Source organism: Nicotiana attenuata, unplaced genomic scaffold, assembly GCF_001879085.1.
Source record: "Nicotiana attenuata strain UT unplaced genomic scaffold, NIATTr2, whole genome shotgun sequence".
Lineage (NCBI taxonomy): Eukaryota > Viridiplantae > Streptophyta > Magnoliopsida > Solanales > Solanaceae > Nicotiana > Nicotiana attenuata.
In genome coordinates, this window is record NW_017673817.1 from 6,643 (window position 1) to 26,918 (window position 20,276).

At 39.1% G+C, this 20,276-nt stretch overlaps 1 protein-coding gene across 1 annotated transcript; it reads right to left on the reverse strand.

Moving 5' to 3' along the window:
- Nucleotides 1-18,413: 18,413 nt before the first annotated feature.
- On the reverse strand, nt 18,414-19,727 carry LOC109217367 (E3 ubiquitin-protein ligase PUB24-like). The gene has a single exon (XM_019381606.1). The coding sequence runs from the start codon at nt 19,674-19,676 to the stop codon at nt 18,453-18,455; it is 1,224 nt and encodes a 407-aa protein (XP_019237151.1). The 5' UTR covers nt 19,677-19,727; the 3' UTR covers nt 18,414-18,452.
- Between the last annotated feature and the right edge of the window lie 549 nt (nt 19,728-20,276).

Below are 20,276 nucleotides of genomic sequence, written 5' to 3' on the forward strand. Positions count from 1 at the left end.
TGATCTTGTTATCAATCAAAGACTGTATCTTGTCTTTCAAGGAGCGGCATTCATCGATGGTGTGCCCTTTCATGCCGGAGTGGTATGCACAGGACTTGTTTGGGTTAACCCCAGTGAGAAGGATTCCCAAGGGTTGCAGCAGGGATGGGGGTATCATAACCAGCAGCTTTGAGCCACCCATATAACTGGTCGATGGGTTCGGCGATGGCTGTATACTGTTTTGGAGGTCTGCGATCGAAATTAGGTCGGGGTCTAGGGAAATTTTGGCGGGCAGGGGGTGATTGATAATGGGATGGTTGAGCAATATAGGTTTGGTAGACATGAGTGGGTTGGGAGTATCTGAGTGAAGTAGGTTGATATGTAGGAGGTGGAGATGACTGATAAGTTAGAGGCAAAGCTTGGTATGATGGTGCTTCGTAATTTGGGTTTGGCTGGTATGTGAGTGGAGGTGTTGGGTAAGATTGGTATTTAAGGGGAGACTTGGTCCTTTGTGCAACCATCATGGCCCCTACGTCCCTTTTGTTGGACACACCACCGGACTGTAAATCCTTATTCGTAGCTTGCAAGGCTTCGAAATTTTTAATCATACCACTTTTAATACCTTCTTCAATTCTTTCACCTAATTGATAATGTCGGAGAACTTGTGGTTCTCAATCATCATCAGCCGTTCATAGTACTGCGGGTCCTAAGCTCGAACAAAGAACTTGTTCATTTGCTCCTCTTCTAAGGCGGGTCTGACCTTAGCAGCTTCGGACCTCCAGCGAGTAGCATACTCGCGAAATGTCTCCGTGGGCTTCTTCTTCAAATTTTGGATATAGAACGCGTCTGGTGCATTCTCTGTATTAAACCTGAACCTGTCCATAAAGTCAAATGCCATGCCTACCCAGTTTGACCACTTCTTGGGATCTTGGTTTATGTACCAAGATAGTGCATCTCCTTTCAAACTCCTCATGAACAGTTTCATGCGGATCCTTTCATCCTTCTCTACTCCAACCAGCTTGTCGTAATATGTCCTCAGATGGACCCTTGGGTTACCCGTACCATCAAACATTTCGAACTTATGAGGTTTGTACCCCTCAGGCAGTTCGACATCAGGCTGTATGCAAAGGTCCTCATAGTTCAGCCCCTCAATTCCTTTGCTTCCGTCAACGCCCTGAATCCGGCTGGTTAGTTTCTTAAGTTCCTCGGCCAAGTTCTTGATAAGCAGATCCTTTTCATCAGACTCAGGTGTGTATGAGATAGGTTGGGTGGAGTGTGGCATGGTCTCCACGTAGATAGGAGTGTTATGGTGGCCTGGTGTATGGGTGTGGAAATGGTCGTTTGTGGAGTTCTGAGGTTCTGGGATGAGTAGTGGGGTGTTGTTTGGGGTATGGCAGGTGTTACATTGGTTCTTTGGTGGAGCAGCGTGATGATGAGGTGCGGGATAATTCTGCTGTTTTGGGATATTTTGAAGAGGTGTAGGTTTTTGAACATTGGGGAAGTTGATATCTGGGGTGTTGAGGGAAAATAACAGGTTTGCTAGATTTCGAACCTGATCGAGCTCTTCCTGGAATTTCAACAGTTTCTGTTCAAGTTGTGACACATTCTCTTTAGGAACCCGAATACCCTGGCCATCAGTGGCCTCTACCCGTTCAGCTGTGTTCTCCTTCCTGATTTTTTTAAATCTTCCATTTTATTCTTGCCTTTGTCCTTGCCTTTAATGGGACTAAGAGAAGGAGTGGGTGGAGGGCCCCCTGAATCTTGTGAAATAAGATGATGATTCCAGAGTGCACGAACTAACCTTTGGGGGAGGGGGAAAAAAATAAAGAAAACAAAAAATAAAAAACGAAAGGTAATCAAGTCAGTGAGAATTATAAAAAGTATTGCAATATCTAAACACATAGTGTGGGAATGTAAAGCGTGTCCTAATTTGGGAACCTCTTTATGCCCGAGGTAGGCCTAGCGACAAATTGATTTGGAGAAATTCTAATGCCAATAAATTCTTCATTTCATAATGTAAGAACAGACGAATCCCAAAACGATACTGAAATAATGATAAAAAAATGAGTTACTATTGGCACTTGGCCTTATTACATCTTAGAAAAAGTGAGAATAAATCTAGCCTATTTGGTCCCAGAAGGACCTTCCTCAGGTTGAATGTTCTCGTTGATCAAATCCTCCAGCTCGCGTAGGCTCATTAGTAGGAACGCCTTCACCAGATGTCCTTCTTCGTTTCCCTCAGCGCTCTGGCAGTCGTTGACTCTTTTCCTCACTTTTCCTTCCAATTCTAACAGGCTGTATTCCAGATAATCTAGCTTTTTGCTAGTCTTGACGGCCCTTTCTTTCCATTCATTGATTTGATCATCCGATGGAAGATTCCTCCACCAGTCTAGCAAAAGTGTGGGTATGTTAACCATTCCAAAGTTGGGGACCTCGTGCCTCATTTTCTGCAAAACAAAAGGGGTTAGACCTTAACCCCACCAGACTCGACTATTTATACATTTATGATCAACATATCGGCATTTAGTTCTCCAAATATACGCACAGAATGTGATGATGTCCGTTTGGGTTTAGGGAAACCCAGTGGAGTTTTGGACAAGGCTGTCTTAAAGGATCATTATGTGGACAACATAACTGACCCGGCTAGGTTTGACCATGATGCATGCACAATTTAAACAGAGTAAGGTTTCTATGGGGTTTTAGACTGGTACCCTTAAGCGGACAAGTCAAGGGGGAAGGCACGGAACCGTCGACTGCACTGCTGATCGACTAGTTTTACCGCAAATAAGCCTTTTTGAATTTAGGGGGTAATGATATAAGAAAGGCGCAACCACTTATCAAGCGTTGCTATAGTATAAACACGAGTGAAGTATGATGTTGAGCATGAATATGCAACAATTAATAGCATGTTGTCATGTATTTGCACGTTAAGAAAGCAATAAATACAATAGTTTTATAATTTAAAGCAGCAGTAAAGGAAGGAAACAAGAAAGATATGTCAGTTTTGCTTTTGAAGAAGAAATTAAACGCTTAAAGGAATTAAACAAATAATTTCACATAAGGGGGGGGGGGGTACAAATTCACAAAAAAACGGTATGAAATGGTAAAAGCCTAAATATCCCCAGTAGAGTCGCCATACTATCGTGCCCCCTTTTCTCGCAAAATCGGGTTCATGACATTTGGGTTGAGACAACTCGTTCCTTTTGGGAAAGGGGATTTGCATTTTTGAAGAGTCGCCACCTAATGATTTAAGGTGCGTTAGGGCACCTATAGGGTTTATTTATAACTACGTTTGGTAACCGGAGACAGGGTAAGGGCTTGAAATTATCCTAAGGGCAAGGTGTTAGGCACCCCTCAAGATCCACTAATGTGGTTCCCGGCCAAACAGTTTTCGTGAATTTGTACAATTAGCAAATAAACAAGTATGGCTCAAATAGTAGGCGATTTGAGTTTAAATACACAGGTGTTTGAAAAGAAAGATTTTGAAAAGAATTACGATCTAAGCATATTTGTGAATGTAAAGGGGTGTCCTAGGTTGGTTAGCCTATAGGATCACATCAGTAAAATCCTCGTTAATCACTCCTTAGAAAGGGGCTACAGGTGGCATTAGCGCACCAGTCATCATATTCATATCTACCCTTCCCGTCCCTGTCATGCCCCAACCTTGGGAGGCGCGACCGGCGCTCGATCGGGTGAACCCGACCAAGCAAGCCTTAACACACACCTCCTACCCCATTCCTCATTAATGAGATAATCATGTTTCCCTTTTTATTTAGGCAAGGAAAGGTAGTATATTCAACGATCATAGTTCATTCCATATTACAAGCTAAATCCGTAGTTTAAGTTAGTTTCGGGAATTCCCATAAGGTTACAGTTTATATAAAGTAGGAGTTTTATAATTACACATAGTTTATGAGCCCCCATAACACCCATACATGACCCACACATATGTCTACGGAGCCTCTAAGGATACAAAAGATGAGTACGACAATGCCGGCAACAAGGCCCCGGCTATACCTCAAAATGGAAGTCCACAACAACAACAAATATATACAATACAACCCCTTGAAGGAAGAAGGGGCTCACCAAGATCTTTGAGAAGAAGGATGCTCCGCTACGCACGATCGGCAGTATCCGCTATGGAGCCACCTACATTCATTTAAAAAAATGTAGCGCCCCCGACAAAAGGGGTGTTAGTACCGTGGAATAGTACTAGTATGTATAACTAAACACCATTTTACTAGAAAGAAGTATCAAGCGAGTACAAGCAAATTTCATGAATGAATCAAATATGCAAATCATACAATCTTTCACGTAATTTCCATATCTTAGTTTGGGGTATTTCTTTCATACGCTCATCACGGCTCTCGATACCACCGCTGTCTTGAGCGGAGTCTGATCACGACCTGATCGGCTAGGTTGCCTCATTGGAGGCATATATCTCAACCACCATTTCATTTCCCATATCCGAAATTCAACATCAGCACATTACCAGCATGTGTGCGGCATGGTGTCCGATCACGACCCGATCGGCTAGGCCGCCTTATCTAGGCGTTGTTCCTTTCACATTAGTCATCACATATGAATCTTTATTTCACATATATCACATCAATTCGTTGGCACTTAGGGCCACCATTATCACATCGTTTTCCATTTTTAATATTCATCTTGCAAGTTGTGATCATATGCATATACAAAAGTAATTCAAGTTGCAGCACAGGTAAATGAGCACATAGCTAGCATGAATAATTCTCAGTTTCAATCTTGGCTTATAGCCTAAGCATTTCAACACATAATGGTATTCTTCATACTTCTATAATTATCAAGAATGGTACATTAGTCACATTGAGACACATCCTTCATGTATATGTGTAGATAATTGCAAATCAATTAATGCGCAATAACAATCAATACATTAACCAACTCAAATCTTACCACACTTTCGTAAACGCCAACGGAGCTCAATTTCTAATAAAAGGGGGTTTTAGCCATACATACCTCAATATAGCTTTCCTTACTCTTTACAAATTTCCGGAACTCTAAGCACATCGATCTATTGTGTAAGAATTACAAATTGAACCGAGAATTAGAGACGAGATTGAAATTCTAGCTTGGTTCGAGCATATCATCAAACACTAAAGGTGCATTGTGATCCAAGGCCCTTTTTGTGAGGAATTTCTATCATTTTATACCCCCAATTGCCTTTTTCTTAGTTTTCTACCTTCCAATAACATATGGTGTGATATGCATGCAAGAATTTCATTCTTATACTCATAATTTACTTTACCACTGACCCCTTATAGCTAAGCATAGAAATAAAAGCTGAGGTGATGAATCTTACCCCTTTGGAATGAAAATTTAGGTGTCTTCACTTGAGTTTTCTTCAATGATTTAGCAATGTTCAAGGAGTAATTGATGTGAGACGCTTACCCTCTCTAAGACCCTCTCTCTCTCTCTCTAAAAGCATCAGATAATATGCTCAAAATGAGCTATAACACCAAATATATCGACAGGGGGTCGGGTTTAAAAATTAGAAAATTGGAGCCCCGAGTCAGGTATGCGATCGCATTCGCGATCGCATAGATGAAATGCAGTCCGCAGAATGGACCGCAAAAGTTCTCCAAAAACTTGATCCTATTGTTTGGGTTTGCGGCGGAAATGCGGTCTGCATACACTGTTTGCGGTCGCATAATGCACCGCATTTTTGACCTCAAATTTGACTGGCACATGGACTCATTTTGCGATAGAAATGCGGTCCGCATTCAGTTATGTGATCGCATAATGGACCGCATTTTGACCTCAATTCTAACCAAACCACTGACTCAATTTGCGGCAGAAATGCGGTCCGCATACTTGATTTGCGACCGCATTCTGGGCCGCATAATAGCACTTTTCTGGAGAACTTTGGTTCTTGATTTTTAAATGCATAGATCAGTACAAAGGGTCTGAACCCTCCTAACACATATCTGTAACCTGTCACTACGAGCTTTTAGGTTTTGGGTACAAGTTTTCACGGGGCCTTACAGTCCCCATGAAGGTAATTAAAGCGAGGGTTGGTCTTGACCCCTATTGCATGCTGTTACCCGTCTCTTCCTATCAGTCCCGGAGGAATTTAGGACTCCTATCCTATATAAGGGGGGTTCTAGGCAGACCCTCAAGTTTAAAGGTAAAATACTAAGCTACGGGCAAGAACAAATAGGACTTTAGCAAATAAGGAAGGAAAGAAGCAATTAGTGGCTCAGTTTTACCTCCACAGATAATGCATGCAAACAGCATGACTCATACACAATTAAGGTCTAAATTCATATCCTAAGCATGGTATCTAAGTGATAACAGCAGAGTTAGATTTATTACATGACTCAGAGAAGAAGTCCTAATCAAGCTTGCCTACTAATTTTAACATGCTGACAGTTAAACATTAATCATAAAGACGGTTCTGGTTTTATTTTAAAGTTGATTACCTAGTCATTTCCCAAGCGTAAAATAATATACAGCGGTTACCAGAATTATTAAGAACAGTTTGGAAGTTATTTTACCTAAAGCATGTTGTTCTAAATGTTGCAAAGACATGCAGGGATTGTAACCAGTTTCACTTAAACAGGATAATCAAACATGAGACTGTTTTATGTCCTTTTTCATGCATCAGTAGTTTAACAAGGTGTGACTGAGCGAGTGTGAACAAGATCCTAAAACAGGGTATCTAGCAGGCACATACGAAAATGCAGAATGATGTGCAGAATTCCTAAAGCATGATTTCTAAATGCCCAAAAGTTACAGTATAATTTCAAGATGTGCAGGAGCAACAATTTTAGGTTGATGCTGTTATTTCGCCTAAAGCAGAATTTCAAAGTGGTAAAATGATGTCAAATGAGATGCTGAAATAGTAAACCTAAGAACATGGTATCTAAAGCATGACATGCTTTGAATGTGTTGGTCTTACACATGGATTCTAATGTGCATATAGGAAATGTAAACCTAAAGCATGGTTTCTACTCATTGACGTTGATAACATATATAACTACCCTCCCCTTTTCACTAGCCAACCCCAATATTCGTTTACAACAGATTATTACAGACCAACATTGAAATGAGTTACATAAGTAGAAAAGAAAATAAGAAGTTACACTATAGAGAGCCTGAAAACAGGCCCAGATTTCCAGAACCTGATTAGGAATTCCTCTCTGAGTTATGTAATAAATCTAACTCCAGCACCTCAAATGCCAAGATTGTTTCATAGCTTTTCCTCATATCCGGGTGTGTCAGAGTTCCCTAAGGACCTCAAGGGATCCCGGGCAGTGCTCACACCCAAATTTCATAGCCAAGATAGAGTAAGTGCAGTGTGGAAAGGCCAACTTTTGTGTGTCCAAGTTCAGAGGGAGCTCAAGGGTCCCCAGGCAAGGCTCACACAAAAGGGGTAGAACTTATTAACTAGGAGTAGAGTGAAAGTGCAGGACACATGTTTGAAAGAAGTTTGTTAAAAAACTGGACTGAAAGGTCCATTTTGAAAGCAATTAGTAACAAAGATGGTTGAAAAAAGTTGGATTAGTAAAACAGAGTTCAAACACTTCAGAGTAAGACCACACACAGTAAGTGAATGAATTCGGTAATCACATGTGGGGTTAGGGGGTTTGGGGATGCATATACATTGAATGCAGATATCTGACCTCAGCGGGAGTATTAGGACTAGTATGGACATGCTCAGAGATAGTTGGACACTGGCATAATCACAAACCAGTCATGAACACATAGAGGAGGGATAGGGGATTTGGGATTCACAAAGTGGTAAGTGCACAGTAGGTAAAAGAATACAATTGTCCAGGCATGCTTGAATCAAACAAAGGGAATACATGAATTTAAAGGGAGGGGAATCATATCAGCATGCTTAGATACAGACTTCACAACAAAACCACAAGTAAAAGCATGCCAGAAATAAAGGAAACTGAAGCAGGAATAGAAACATGTTGTTGTTGAGACTTTAAATTAAACTAGGACATACCAGTGAAGATAGAGGTAAGCAAAATGAAAGAACCAAGGTTTGTAGATGATTAGCCTTGGCTTACAGCCGGCTAATAGTAGTAGAATAACACATAGTTTTTTAAGTAAGAGAGGGGTTTTTGAAAGCCAAGTCCCGTGTCTTGTTAATAAAAGACTTATGGTATTTATAGATTTGAAAACGGGTAGAAAATAAGGTAACAAGTAAAGGTTTAGCACAATTATGGAAGTAATCACAATTAGAATCCAATTAATACAAGTACCCCCCTTTAATCAAGGAATTACAGCTTAAACGGATACCAACAAGGATAACCAAGGAAAGAAAATCAGTTGAAAAGACTGGTTTTTACCATATAAGGGGTAGTAAAAGTATAGAGTATATGATTGAGTCTAAGTACAGAATACACTAATTAAGGAAATGATTCAACAAGAATGAAGAACCACAACAAATAAAGAAATGGAATCAATCAACTTAAACGGCCGAGTAAAATTTTAGGGTTTTATAAGAAAATCTTGCAATCGAATCATAAATTAAGGAAATCAGGATCAATCAAGCGGGAGTCATGATTCTGTACTTCAACATATAAATAGAGAAGAATGAACAGGTGTAGCAGACACGCAAGGTCAGCCAGATGGACACAATCATACAAAAGTGACATGAGTAGGCTAAGGACTCAATAGAAAAACCCATTCGAAGCATGGTAACCAACAGAAACTTAACAAAGTCAAGTAGTCATGGCTAACACACAGAACCAGAGTGAAGAAAACCAATCTAACACACAGAATCAGGTAAAGAAGATCAGGCCAACACACAGAAACAAGTAAAGAAAATCTTTAGGACTCACAGTAACAAGTGAAGAAAATCTTTAAGAAATTAGGGTTTTTTAACAGAGGTGAGTTAAAAAGCAGTAAGAACTTAGAATCGGTCAAGATAAACAAAGAAAAAGGTTTAATCATAAAGAAATCGGTCGAAATAGGTATAGAAAGAACTCCAAAAACCCTAGTTTCTCAAAGGGAGTAAAAATGGTTTAAAGTAGAAGATCTTTCAGAAGAAATCTCGAGAATAAGCAAGTCATAGAAGGAGATAGGCTTAAAGCATAAAAAATAACATAGATCTGAGAGATTCAGAAGAGAGTTAGGGTTTCAAAAAGAAAACCAAGTAAAAAAAAATTAAAGGAACCTGTTGAAACTTCACCGATCGTGACAAATAAGGTGTGATTTTGCCCAAAATCACACCGGAGACCCATAAGTAACAGGAACAGAAACCCTAGGTCCAAATCGACATGGCCTAGGACCCTTGAGGGCCTTAGAGATGATGAGCAGGGTGATGAGAGACCCATTGGAGGCTTGGGTTTGAAAGGTTGGTCGCTGGAGATGACCGGAGAAGGAGGCGGTGAAAAGTGATTAGGGTTAGGTCGAGAGAGAAGAGAGACAAGAGCATCTGAGGACGGCGCCCTTAGAAAAGGGATTAGGGTTAGGGGGATCTCTCAGAATTAAAAAGGAAAGGTTGAACGAGGGCCGTTGATCTAAGACATCGACGACCAGGATTTAGGATGGCTTGGGTCGGGTAGACGTGTATAGGATCTGGGTCGGGTGGTTTGGTTGTGAAATTAGGCTGGAAAGGGGTCCAATTTTGGCTATATTGAAAGCCAAATTTGGCTGTTATTTAAATCCAATTTCATCTATTTAATTTATAAAAAATAACAGGCAATTCCTGGAAAATAAATTTAAGGTGCCAAAATGATTTGAAATACATAATTAACAAATTAAAAATACGAGTTCCAATTTTATGCATATAAAACATAATTAACTCTTAAAAGGACTAATATTGCAATTATGTGCAATTTAGCTTTAAAAATATTAAATATAATTGTAAGAATATATAAAAATTACCTTAGCCATATTTTTGCACAAATATAGAAATTAAATAGATGAATCATCAAAACGATAATTTTGGAAACAATTATTGGGGATTCTATGGATAAAAAGGGGAGAAAATAAGTCAATTTAATCCCTTTTAATTATGGAAAAATAATAAAAACCTTGGACATGATTATATATGCATATATATGCTATTTTGAAGGTAGTTATGCATATTTAAAATATATAGGAAAAATAGGGTATCAACACCTGTCAGTCCATAGGTTGGACTTGTTACTTACTGAGTTGGTGTACTCACGTTACCCCTGCACCTTGTGTGCAGATCTAGGTGTTTCGGGTTACGGTAGCAGCTGCTGATCATATTATTGCGGACTTTTACTTGGAGATTGCGAGGTAGCTACTTGGAGACCGCAGTTCCGCCTTCTCCTTCCTTATCTTCTTTTAGTTTATTTGTTGGATATGCTCAGACTGTGTTAGTCTTGTTATTTCGAATAGTTGTAGTAGTTTTTGCTCATGACTAGTGACACCCGAGGTCGGGCTTGTGTTTCTTTCCGCTGGTTTTGGATTTCTATTTTTATCTTATTGGAATTCTGTTAAAATACGATTTTTCTTAAGCTTTTAAATTGAAAAATGGAGTAATTGGAAAGAAGTGGCTGGCCTAGTTCCACGACAGGCGCCATCACGACCGGGTTGGTTTTTGGGTCGTGACAATTTGACAGTATTTGGAGGCATTGCATCCTGACATCGATGATGATATACCGGGTTATCATGTTCACCGGTATACGAGGTTGCTGCTACTCCTCATGTTTGGGGGGGGTCTTGTTCTCTAACAGTTCTGGGAACCTAGTCAGCTTGAGATTTCTTCATCATCTTGAGCAAATAGATGATTTACCCCAGTATAGCTAGGGTGTTGCTGTTCTCGGCTACTTGTATAGGCAGATGTGCCGGGTGAGCATGGGCACCCAGCATGACATTTCTGGATTTTTGCCGCTACTACAGGTGAAAACATATTCGAATACTCTATTCATTTTAACATACCTAGTAAAAAAATATCTTAAATTTAACGTCAACTTTTTATGTTAGGTTTTGGCCTGGGAGCGGTTCCTGCTCTTGCAGCCACCTCTACCACCATTAGCTCCAGATGTACCACCTCCGTTTCTCCGTCTAGCTAGGAGTCGGGTTATCCGGCGGGGATATACGCATGAGTACGAGGCTTGTCATAATCTCTCATTATGCAGGGATATCTTGGATTTGCTGGAGGGTGCACAGGTAAATGTATATCTAAGTTTACTTGTCATAGCTTCACATGTGTTGCGTATACTCATGTTTCCTGCCATTACTTAATAGTTCATCTGGACGCCATACATCGACGCGTTGATAGCTAGCTTGCCCGATTAATGCTCGGTCGGCCGTCTTATGTGGGGATCTTCTGTCCCGTTGATCTTCCTTGATATTGTGGAACATCATGCCACCGAGCGGGTACTTCGCCAGTTTGGCCGTCCGCAGCTCGTACCGACACCGCCCACCTGGCAGACCACACACTACTAGCGGGATGATCGTTCCCAGGTGGATGACGCATATTTGGCATGACTAGAGCAGCATATCGATACTTAGGACCGACGATCTGACCTCGACTTCGACCCCCCCCCCCCCCCCACCCTCACTCCCCCCGTTCACCAAGTCGGCCGGATATTGAGCATGATTATATGGGCTGGTACCGTGGCGTTACCCGACTTTTCATTGGGAATCCCATTCATTGAGTTGGCGGTCAGTACGTTGTATACGCCGGGAGGCACGAGGCACTAGTATGTTATTTTGTATTCTTTCTTGTAACTGTGACCTAGCGTTCCGTAACTTATATTTTACATGTTGTGTAGGCTAGGCCTATATTTATTCCACCAATTGAGACTGCAGATGCAGCAGTATGCCAGCGAGGGAGCGGCCATTTTGCACGAGTATGGCCGGCAGGTTACAGAGCTGGCTGCCCGGACACTGCATCGAGCCGGAGAGGACGAGCGCTAACTTTGACAAAATTTATTTTCTTCGATTTTCTTACCCTCTCACCTTCATTAATTTACTCATCACTTGTTTGAAATAGCATAATGCTTATAATCTCAAAATAATCTCATTCTCGAACATACGTTGATTAACTTATGAAAAAACATTAACGTATGAAAATGCGGGATGCAACATCTCATTTTTCGAGCTTCCATCAATTTACTTATGGAAAACTTACACGTACAAAAATATGGGGTGTAACATCATTCTCCCCTTTGGAATATTTGTCCTTGAATGTTAACTGATGCACTTATCATTCCCATAATTCATAGCTCTTGCGAATACTTTAATACTCTTCTTGCCATTTAGGCAACTGTACTTTTAATAAATCCAAAGGCTAGGGCATCCCCCCCCCCCCTTTTAGCCTCTATCTCACACCACGACGACTTGTTGTCGTAATCCTTCCAATCTAGTAACTGTTGCTACCTTCTATCATGCAGCCTGTACGACTCTGACCTTGTAAGTGCGCCTATACAACTCTTCTTTCCTTTTTTGTCTTGTTTTTTAGCCAACCTCTATACCTCACTTTGTAAACATATACAAAGCTTGACAAGATATCCCTCTGGGCATCTATAGGTATATGAAAGTTCTTTGCTTGGTACTTTGTTAAACTTACAAATATTGCTATATCTTATTTCATAGACCCGATTATCTATCCGCATGACTTTAATGCCATTACTCTTACTTCGATTTATCGTACCGAGGTTTGCTACCAAACTTCAAGTTACTCTCGTTGCTTCTTATCATAGATGTATAAGTCCAAGTCATTCAATGCTTCCTTATTACTGTTCATCTAAAGGATGGAATCCTTATTTCCTCTCATACGCTGGAACTTTATCCATCTATTGTTGATTCACCTCAATATTGATCTACAATCTACTTACTGATAACTTGACACCTCGTACCTAATCACTAGGGCTCACGTTGAATCGTGGAACATTTGAAATGATTAGACTGATCCACCCGGGGCCGATACCGTGCTTCCATAACCGTATTTCATAGCATCCCAACGTGATTTATCCTATGGCGGTTATTCTAATCCCGTACAACTCATGACATCCCCCCCTTTTTTTCTACAAATCATAACTCAATCGAAGGACCAAACGTCATCCTTTATTTATCACTATCAACCTTTATTTATCACAATTATACCCTTATTCTATTACCAGGGCTCTTCTAAATCCTATTAGTCTTAGACTTCTTTTTGTTTATTCAGGCTATACTGAACTTTCAATAACTTAGAGAAACCATTAGCTCTCTTGTTTTCATGGGCTTAACCCCGAGGATTTATCCATTCTCGTCACCTTCCCACTCGCCCTTTCTTATCCTTACTCCTGTCTTCTAGAACTTGTCGCTTTTCCATAAAATAGCTTGTGACCTACACATATCTATTTATATTACTCGCAACCTTTAAACTTCTTTGCACCATAGATTTTCTTATGTTATCTCTGGAACATCAAGCGAGACATCACATCGTCTCAACTCTTCTTTACTCTTTTAACTAGACCTCGATACCTAGAAACCATAGGCTGCAAGATATGCCACTAATGACACTGCTATCATTCCTAGATACTGAATCCCAACGCTTCTAGCCCTCTATCTGAAGTTTGGATTATTCACAACCTTTTGCACCTGAGTATCCGGTATATTGCTCACCTTTACCTTAAAATATCGCACCGTATCTTCTATCTCTTTCATGACCTCCCTTCCACATAGGAGAGAAGAGTCGCAACTTGAAGCTCTATTATAATACTTGCACCTCTAGTCCATACACAATCCGGTGGGAGCTTCATATTGACTTTTTATGAGGCTGATACTCTTCTAATTGTCTTTCTCGTAAAGCCGTTATAAAATATGGTTGTTGTACTATCTCTCTTTTACCTCTGATATTAAGGGTGATCCTGCAATGTTCTCAATCATGAGGTCTATAATTTTTGGGTCCAATAATTAGGTTCTTGATTTACTTCGTTGATGTAACTCTTTAGTTTCCTCCTCCGTCTGATCAACCTCTATGTAAGCTTAAGCTATGTTCCGATCTGCGGATCATGGTATATTTTATTACTTTCGTCTTTCATGGACCCTATGGAATATCCATGATACAATCTTTTAACAATTTAATCTTTCATCTATGATCTGAGCTCAATTCTTTCTTTTAACTTGTACCAGAGTCTTCTAAGGTTGTATGATTATCAACATATATGCTGCATGGATAATAATCCGAAATCTTAAGTGGAGATAACTTTGGATCATTGATCGAATAATTCCTTTTGTTCCTTCTCAGCTTTCTTTAAATGTAAGCTATTACTTCTCCTGGTCGTTCTGCCACTAGTTGCGTTCATACTTAGCTTATCTTAGTTCCCATGCATGCCGGAATTTTGTGCAACTCATATGGTCTCGAATATTATTTTGGGTTTCATTTTCCGCTCATTAGCCACGATAGGTGCCACTTTCTTATGGAGTGCATACAATGTTGTAGTGAGACTGCTATTACAAGACCATTTCTTCTTCAAGTTACTATGTTTAGGTTGAAGCCTTCTTTCTTATTTCCTCAGTTAGTCTTTCATTGCAATACTTTGGGAGGATCTTCTGACTCTTTTAAAGCTGCGATCTTATTACACCGAATACTCGACGGATTTTTTATGTCCTTCCTCGCCTATAATTATCCGTAGTTTACGCTCATGTGCTTGTAGGGTTGCTTCTGAACTCGATATGTTGATTGTCTTCCCAGTAGCATTATCTTTTATTTCAGTAACACTCATATGGTACCTTTAACTAACCCTACTCCTATCTAAATTTTTCTCAAGGATCGCGATGTCACATCTGCAAGACTGAATTCCCCGTGTTGGGGTTCACTATGTGTATCTTGCACGATCTATTGATTTGTCTGTATCTTCTTGTCTAACCATAACTAGGCTTTTTCTGAATCAATTACTAACTACTCGTTGGCCCATTCTTATATCTATATTTTGCGTAATCTCTCTTGGGTTATTTCTTTGTCTTAACTTACCTCTCGCACAAGCTCCTTATGTCTCAAGTGTTCATTTACACTTATTTATCAATAACATCCCGGGCAGGAACCCTTACATCCTTTCCTTGACGTCGTGCTTGCATAATGTTCCGGAATCGTAGCATATCTGTAGGATTTGTATAAGTGCAATCTCATTCCTTTCTCATTTTATCACATTCTTCCTTTACCATTCCATAATTACTAGAACCACTTAATTCTGACTTAATGCCACATCACTCCATATTCCCCCCTTTATGGGAGTACTAAGATTTATCACTACGATGATCTACCTATATATGTTTTACCTCTTCATCTTTGGCGTCCTTGCCTATCATTTATGACCCTTACCCGCCTTGTGGTAATCGTTCTGTACCAAGGATAACAATTCCATACTCACGAGGGTGACACCTAGTATAACTGGCGCACATAGTCCCTTAAGCTTAACTTTACTCATATTGCTTGCTTTAGGGAACCGTCTTCTTGAATGACCATTCTCTAAATTTCTCATGAGTCTTCTTCTATTGTCCATTCTATTGTCGCCGGAACGCAATCTAAAATTCTCATGATGCCGACTATTATCAAATCACTCAGTCCCTTATCATGTTTAGGTTATCTTGTTCACTAGCCCATACTGATTTCTATTACTCTGGGGTCTAACTTTTCCTTTTGGTAATCATGTTAGAGATGCGAAATTATTTCTCGAAATGAGGGTATGACTGTATGGCCTATACTCTTTTGTTGTCTTAAGGCTTGTCACCTCTCGTCTCTTCCTTCACTTGACTATAGATTTTGTAATACTCTATTGTTGTCATCCATGTATCACATATTACTCATAATGCTTCATTATCTCTTTTCTTATTTCCCTGCTAAGATTTATGTCTATCACTTTATTCTGAAAACTTTAACAAGACGTTCTTTTGCTTTTAACTCCCCTTTCTTCATCTACTGGCTCTTCAGGTTGCCTAGTATTCTTTCTCTACTAAGGACGGGAGCTACACGAAGGTAATATTTATCCCTTCCAAGCTTCCAGTGCCTATCTTTGTAGTACTCATATCTAGCTGTACAATTTTAGAGTGCACCATATGGGTGTCTCACAAGGAGATCTATTAGCACCTTTGTAATATTCTTCGGAAATGTCAATTAAAACAAACAATCCATTCACCATTTTGGGTTATTCTAATCCCAGCCGGATCCTTATATCCCGTCCTGTCTTAAATGATATTTCCTAGCTCCCATAGGGCATAACTGAGATCGGTGTGGCCAATTGTACATACCTCTATTACTGTTGAAGGTAACTCAAAAGGCTTATATTCCTCTGCCTGAATTGTAAATACTGATAATCTTCATTAACTGGGCACCTCGTACACTTCTTCATCTTGCATCTTTTACTTGTTGAACTTGTATCTATCTTCTGAATCTCTCATTGCTTTTCACCATAGGGGTGGATAGATATTCTTGCCTTAAGGCTCCTTATCAGGAAACTTATACACACATGATCTACTGAAGACCTTACATTTACTCATTATAAGCATGATGCAAAAATTGAGTTCCTTTGACCCAACTTTTCCATAACTATATCTCTTGCCAAACGTCTTTCTGGATGTAGGCATCGTCGTATTATGAACAAGATAAAGTTTTAGGAAATTGAGTTCCTACAACTGAGCTCTACCACACGATCTAGAGTAGAAAGAAAGAATGACAATGCCCTGTAGCCTCCTGCTTATATGTGTGGTACACAACACACCCATAAATTGCGTAGCAACCAATACCCAAAACAACAGATGCAAATGACATGGGGCTTACCTCAAAGTGAATATGATTAACGTGGGCTGCATAATCAAATGCTTACCACAATATAGCATTCAAGGAAGAATATTCACTGGCTTAAATGAGCAGTCGTTACGGAGAATATTTGCACACATGGCCTACAGTTACATATTCATCAATGGCTCTCTTTATTATCATTTAAGAGGGCTTGATCCTAGGATCTTATTCCCTAGGTATAGCTATAATTTATAGACTCAACAGCCATTGTAAGGGAAGAAATTGTGCTACATTCTATTCTCATGCTAAAACAAATAACTTGCTTTTTATATTGTTCTTATTTTTGTCCTCGAAGGCGTGGTTCTCGGAGCCAAACCTGCCGTTTCCTTTGATTTTAACGCTAAGTCTTATTTTTAATCTGGTTTATTCACTATTTTGGATCAATTCAGCTTGCTTGTCTATAAACCAAGTAACAAATGCAACTGCATCATTTTACGGGTAAAATCTCTTTGTCATTTTTATGATTGAAATATTCTGATTTTCCCTTTGAAAAACTTGATCACATAAATAATCCATTGAGATAGAAATGCAAATTGCATGAAAACAATTGCACTAAGAAGTTAATTGAAGGGAAATTGTTGAAGAGATCAAGTAAATCAATGGGACTACCATAAATACTTTTTCCTCGAATAGTAGAAAAGCCATATATCCAAATACCGATAGAAAGTTTCTTTGGTCCCCCTTTTGTTGTATTTAGAATGCGAACTTTGACTCCAAGATCATTAATTAATACCTATATTACTTGCACAAGTTATGGAAGAAATTCAGATCAGAAATACGAGCAATCACCTACCTCGAGACCAACAAATTAAACCGACAAAGTCAAGCTTCATCGAACTTATATGGTATTAAATTTAGAAAATAAAATATTCAATCTGACAAGCCATGCAATCCTACACCCCTTTAAATGAGCCTTCAAGGGAAAGAAACGGCCCTTTATTGGGAAATTTTTTATCTAGTAAATTCTAAATTAGAACAAGCTTATAACTCTCTTATTAACAATATATATATTTAGCAAATAAAAAAAATATTAACAATATATAAAATAGTTGGATTACAGATTAATTTAAGGTGTACTCCACAATCTACATTCACTTATAAGATACTAAAAGTCATTCGCTAAAAGGTACTCCCTCGGTTTCATATTAAATGAGTTACTTTCCTTTTTAGTTTGTTCCAAAATAAGTGACACATTTCTAAATTTGGAAATAATTCAACTTTAAACTATTCATTTTACCCTTTTGCCCTTAATGAGAAGCTTTTATAGTCACACAAATGGCATGGCCCCACAAACCTTTTACCCCTTCTTCTTTTAAGACCACAAGTTTCAAAAGTCTTCCTCTTTTTTCTTAAACTTCGTGCCGAGTCAAACTAGCTCAAACAATATGAAACGGAGGGAGTAATAAACAGAAGATCTTAAAAAAAACTTCTTTTTTTAAGCTGCTGAAAAATTATATTCTATTATAATAAATCATCAGAATTATATTCGTTAGAAATACTCAAACATTGCATCTACCTTGAGCCCTACAAATTAATTGAACAGCATACCAAGTCAAGATTGTTTTAATACATGAAACGATAAGATCTACCGAAGACTTGAGATATGTCCTATTAGCCATCTATACAAGTAGATCAAAAGTTATATCAAGGAACATGCATGTACACAAAATCGTTCGGATATTAATTTGTAATTTTTTGTAATAATTAATTATTAAACATACTTTGTTAAGGTAGCAACTTCAACACAGGGTGAATTCTTCCAAACATCAAAATGTGTTCTTAAGATTTCCCTTGCTTTATCCTTGAGATGTGAAGGACAATCTGCTTGAAGCACGGTGCAAAGCTTTGACACAGTTTTAACTTTCAACATCTCCTGAAGCACTCCACTTGTTGCAGAATACCTGGAAATCAACGAGAGAATCGACATTGCTCGCACATCTGCAGTTGGAGTCACTTTCAGAATCCTCTTTGTGATCATAGCAATTCCAGCAGCATGACTAAGAAGTTGCGCTCTTCCATCTGCACAAGAACACAAATGGAATAGTATCCCTAGAACGAGCTCTGTTGTCTTTTTATTTGAAAATTTGAGTTCGAGCTCGATGAGCTCGAACACTGCCCTTGATTCAATCATCATATTTCGGTTTCTGCTCAGAGAACTAGTATCTAACATGACTTGTAAAGCAGCATCAAGTCCTTTTTGTGTGATGACACAGCTCTCTCGTAAAAACCCTATCATTTTCTTGAAAAACTCAGGTCTCAACCTCTCTAATGTCCCCGAATTCGCCTTACCGATAACACTTCTCAACACGCACATTGCATGGTTTTTTATTACTGCATGATTTTGCATCTCATGATCAAGACCTAATGCCCACATAATCGGATCTACTATTTCTTCATGATTTTCGACCATAGTTTCACAAGAAGAAATATTCCAGATCAAAGAAAGAGTAGTTAGGGCTTTATCAAGACCATTTATATCACATTTCCTGTAACATTGGATGAAGAAACTAACTAGGGCATTACGAACTCCACCTTCAACCATGTACTGCCTGTTCCTCTCATTTTCCTTTGCCAGCAACTCCAACTTCTCTAGCGCCCTAATCTTCGATCTGGGGACCGAAAGATCAAGCACGAGGTTGAGGACATATAATTTGCTTGCAGGAGGCTTTGGAGTTATAATCCGATCAATACCGTTGGCTCCATTTGCTATGTACCATGCTTGAATCAGACGGCGGAGAGTGTGATTTGGTGTCAAGTCAGAGTCTGTTGGCAAAGGCTGCTTAGTAACTGGACATATGGTATTATGGTTCTTGAAAAGCCAATGTTCTATGCTTTCACGATCGTAGGTGATTCCTGTAATGGCCGTCACTGGATCTTTCATGATTTGTAAAGAAATTGGACAAATGAAATACTCAGGGACTTCTATATTTTCCATGATCTTTTGGATTCTCAATTTTGTTAATTACTTCTTAGGAATTCTGATTAAAAAAAGTGATACTAAATGGAGAGGTGTGGAATCGAGAAGGAAGAGAGTTTACTTGTGTGGTAAGAGAAAGCGGCTAATGCATTGAAGTAATGGAAGTATAAAGAAGACTGGAGACTGGAGACTGAAGACTGGAGAGTGGAAATCTGAGAGCCTTATGATTGAGCTAAGGAATAAGATTGGTCGTTGTTAATTAGTCATGCTTTCTCACGATGTGATTGCTTGGGACTTTGGTCAAAGTAAAGAGTAACTGGTTATCTGACCAAAATTGGACAAAGAAATCAATTTGTTTTTATTTTATATTTGTTACTTCCTTCATTTTTACAACTTACAAGTAACATCTGATACCGATAAACTTATATTGAATAGTATTATCATTTTATTTACTAAATTATTAGGAATGTTGTGCTCTGAATTACTTAATTATATTATGTCTAGACCTAATTTTTTTATGGGTCAAGCACATAAACAATTATTTTCTCTTAATTAGCGGTAGATTTGAACGTAGAACATCTTGCCTACTCAAATATTATTTAATCATCTCATCTTAAA

Bases quoted from the DNA above. Each gene is read 5' to 3' on its own strand.
- LOC109217367 (XM_019381606.1), bottom strand. From the start codon at position 19,676: ATGGAAAATATAGAAGTCCCTGAGTATTTCATTTGTCCAATTTCTTTA.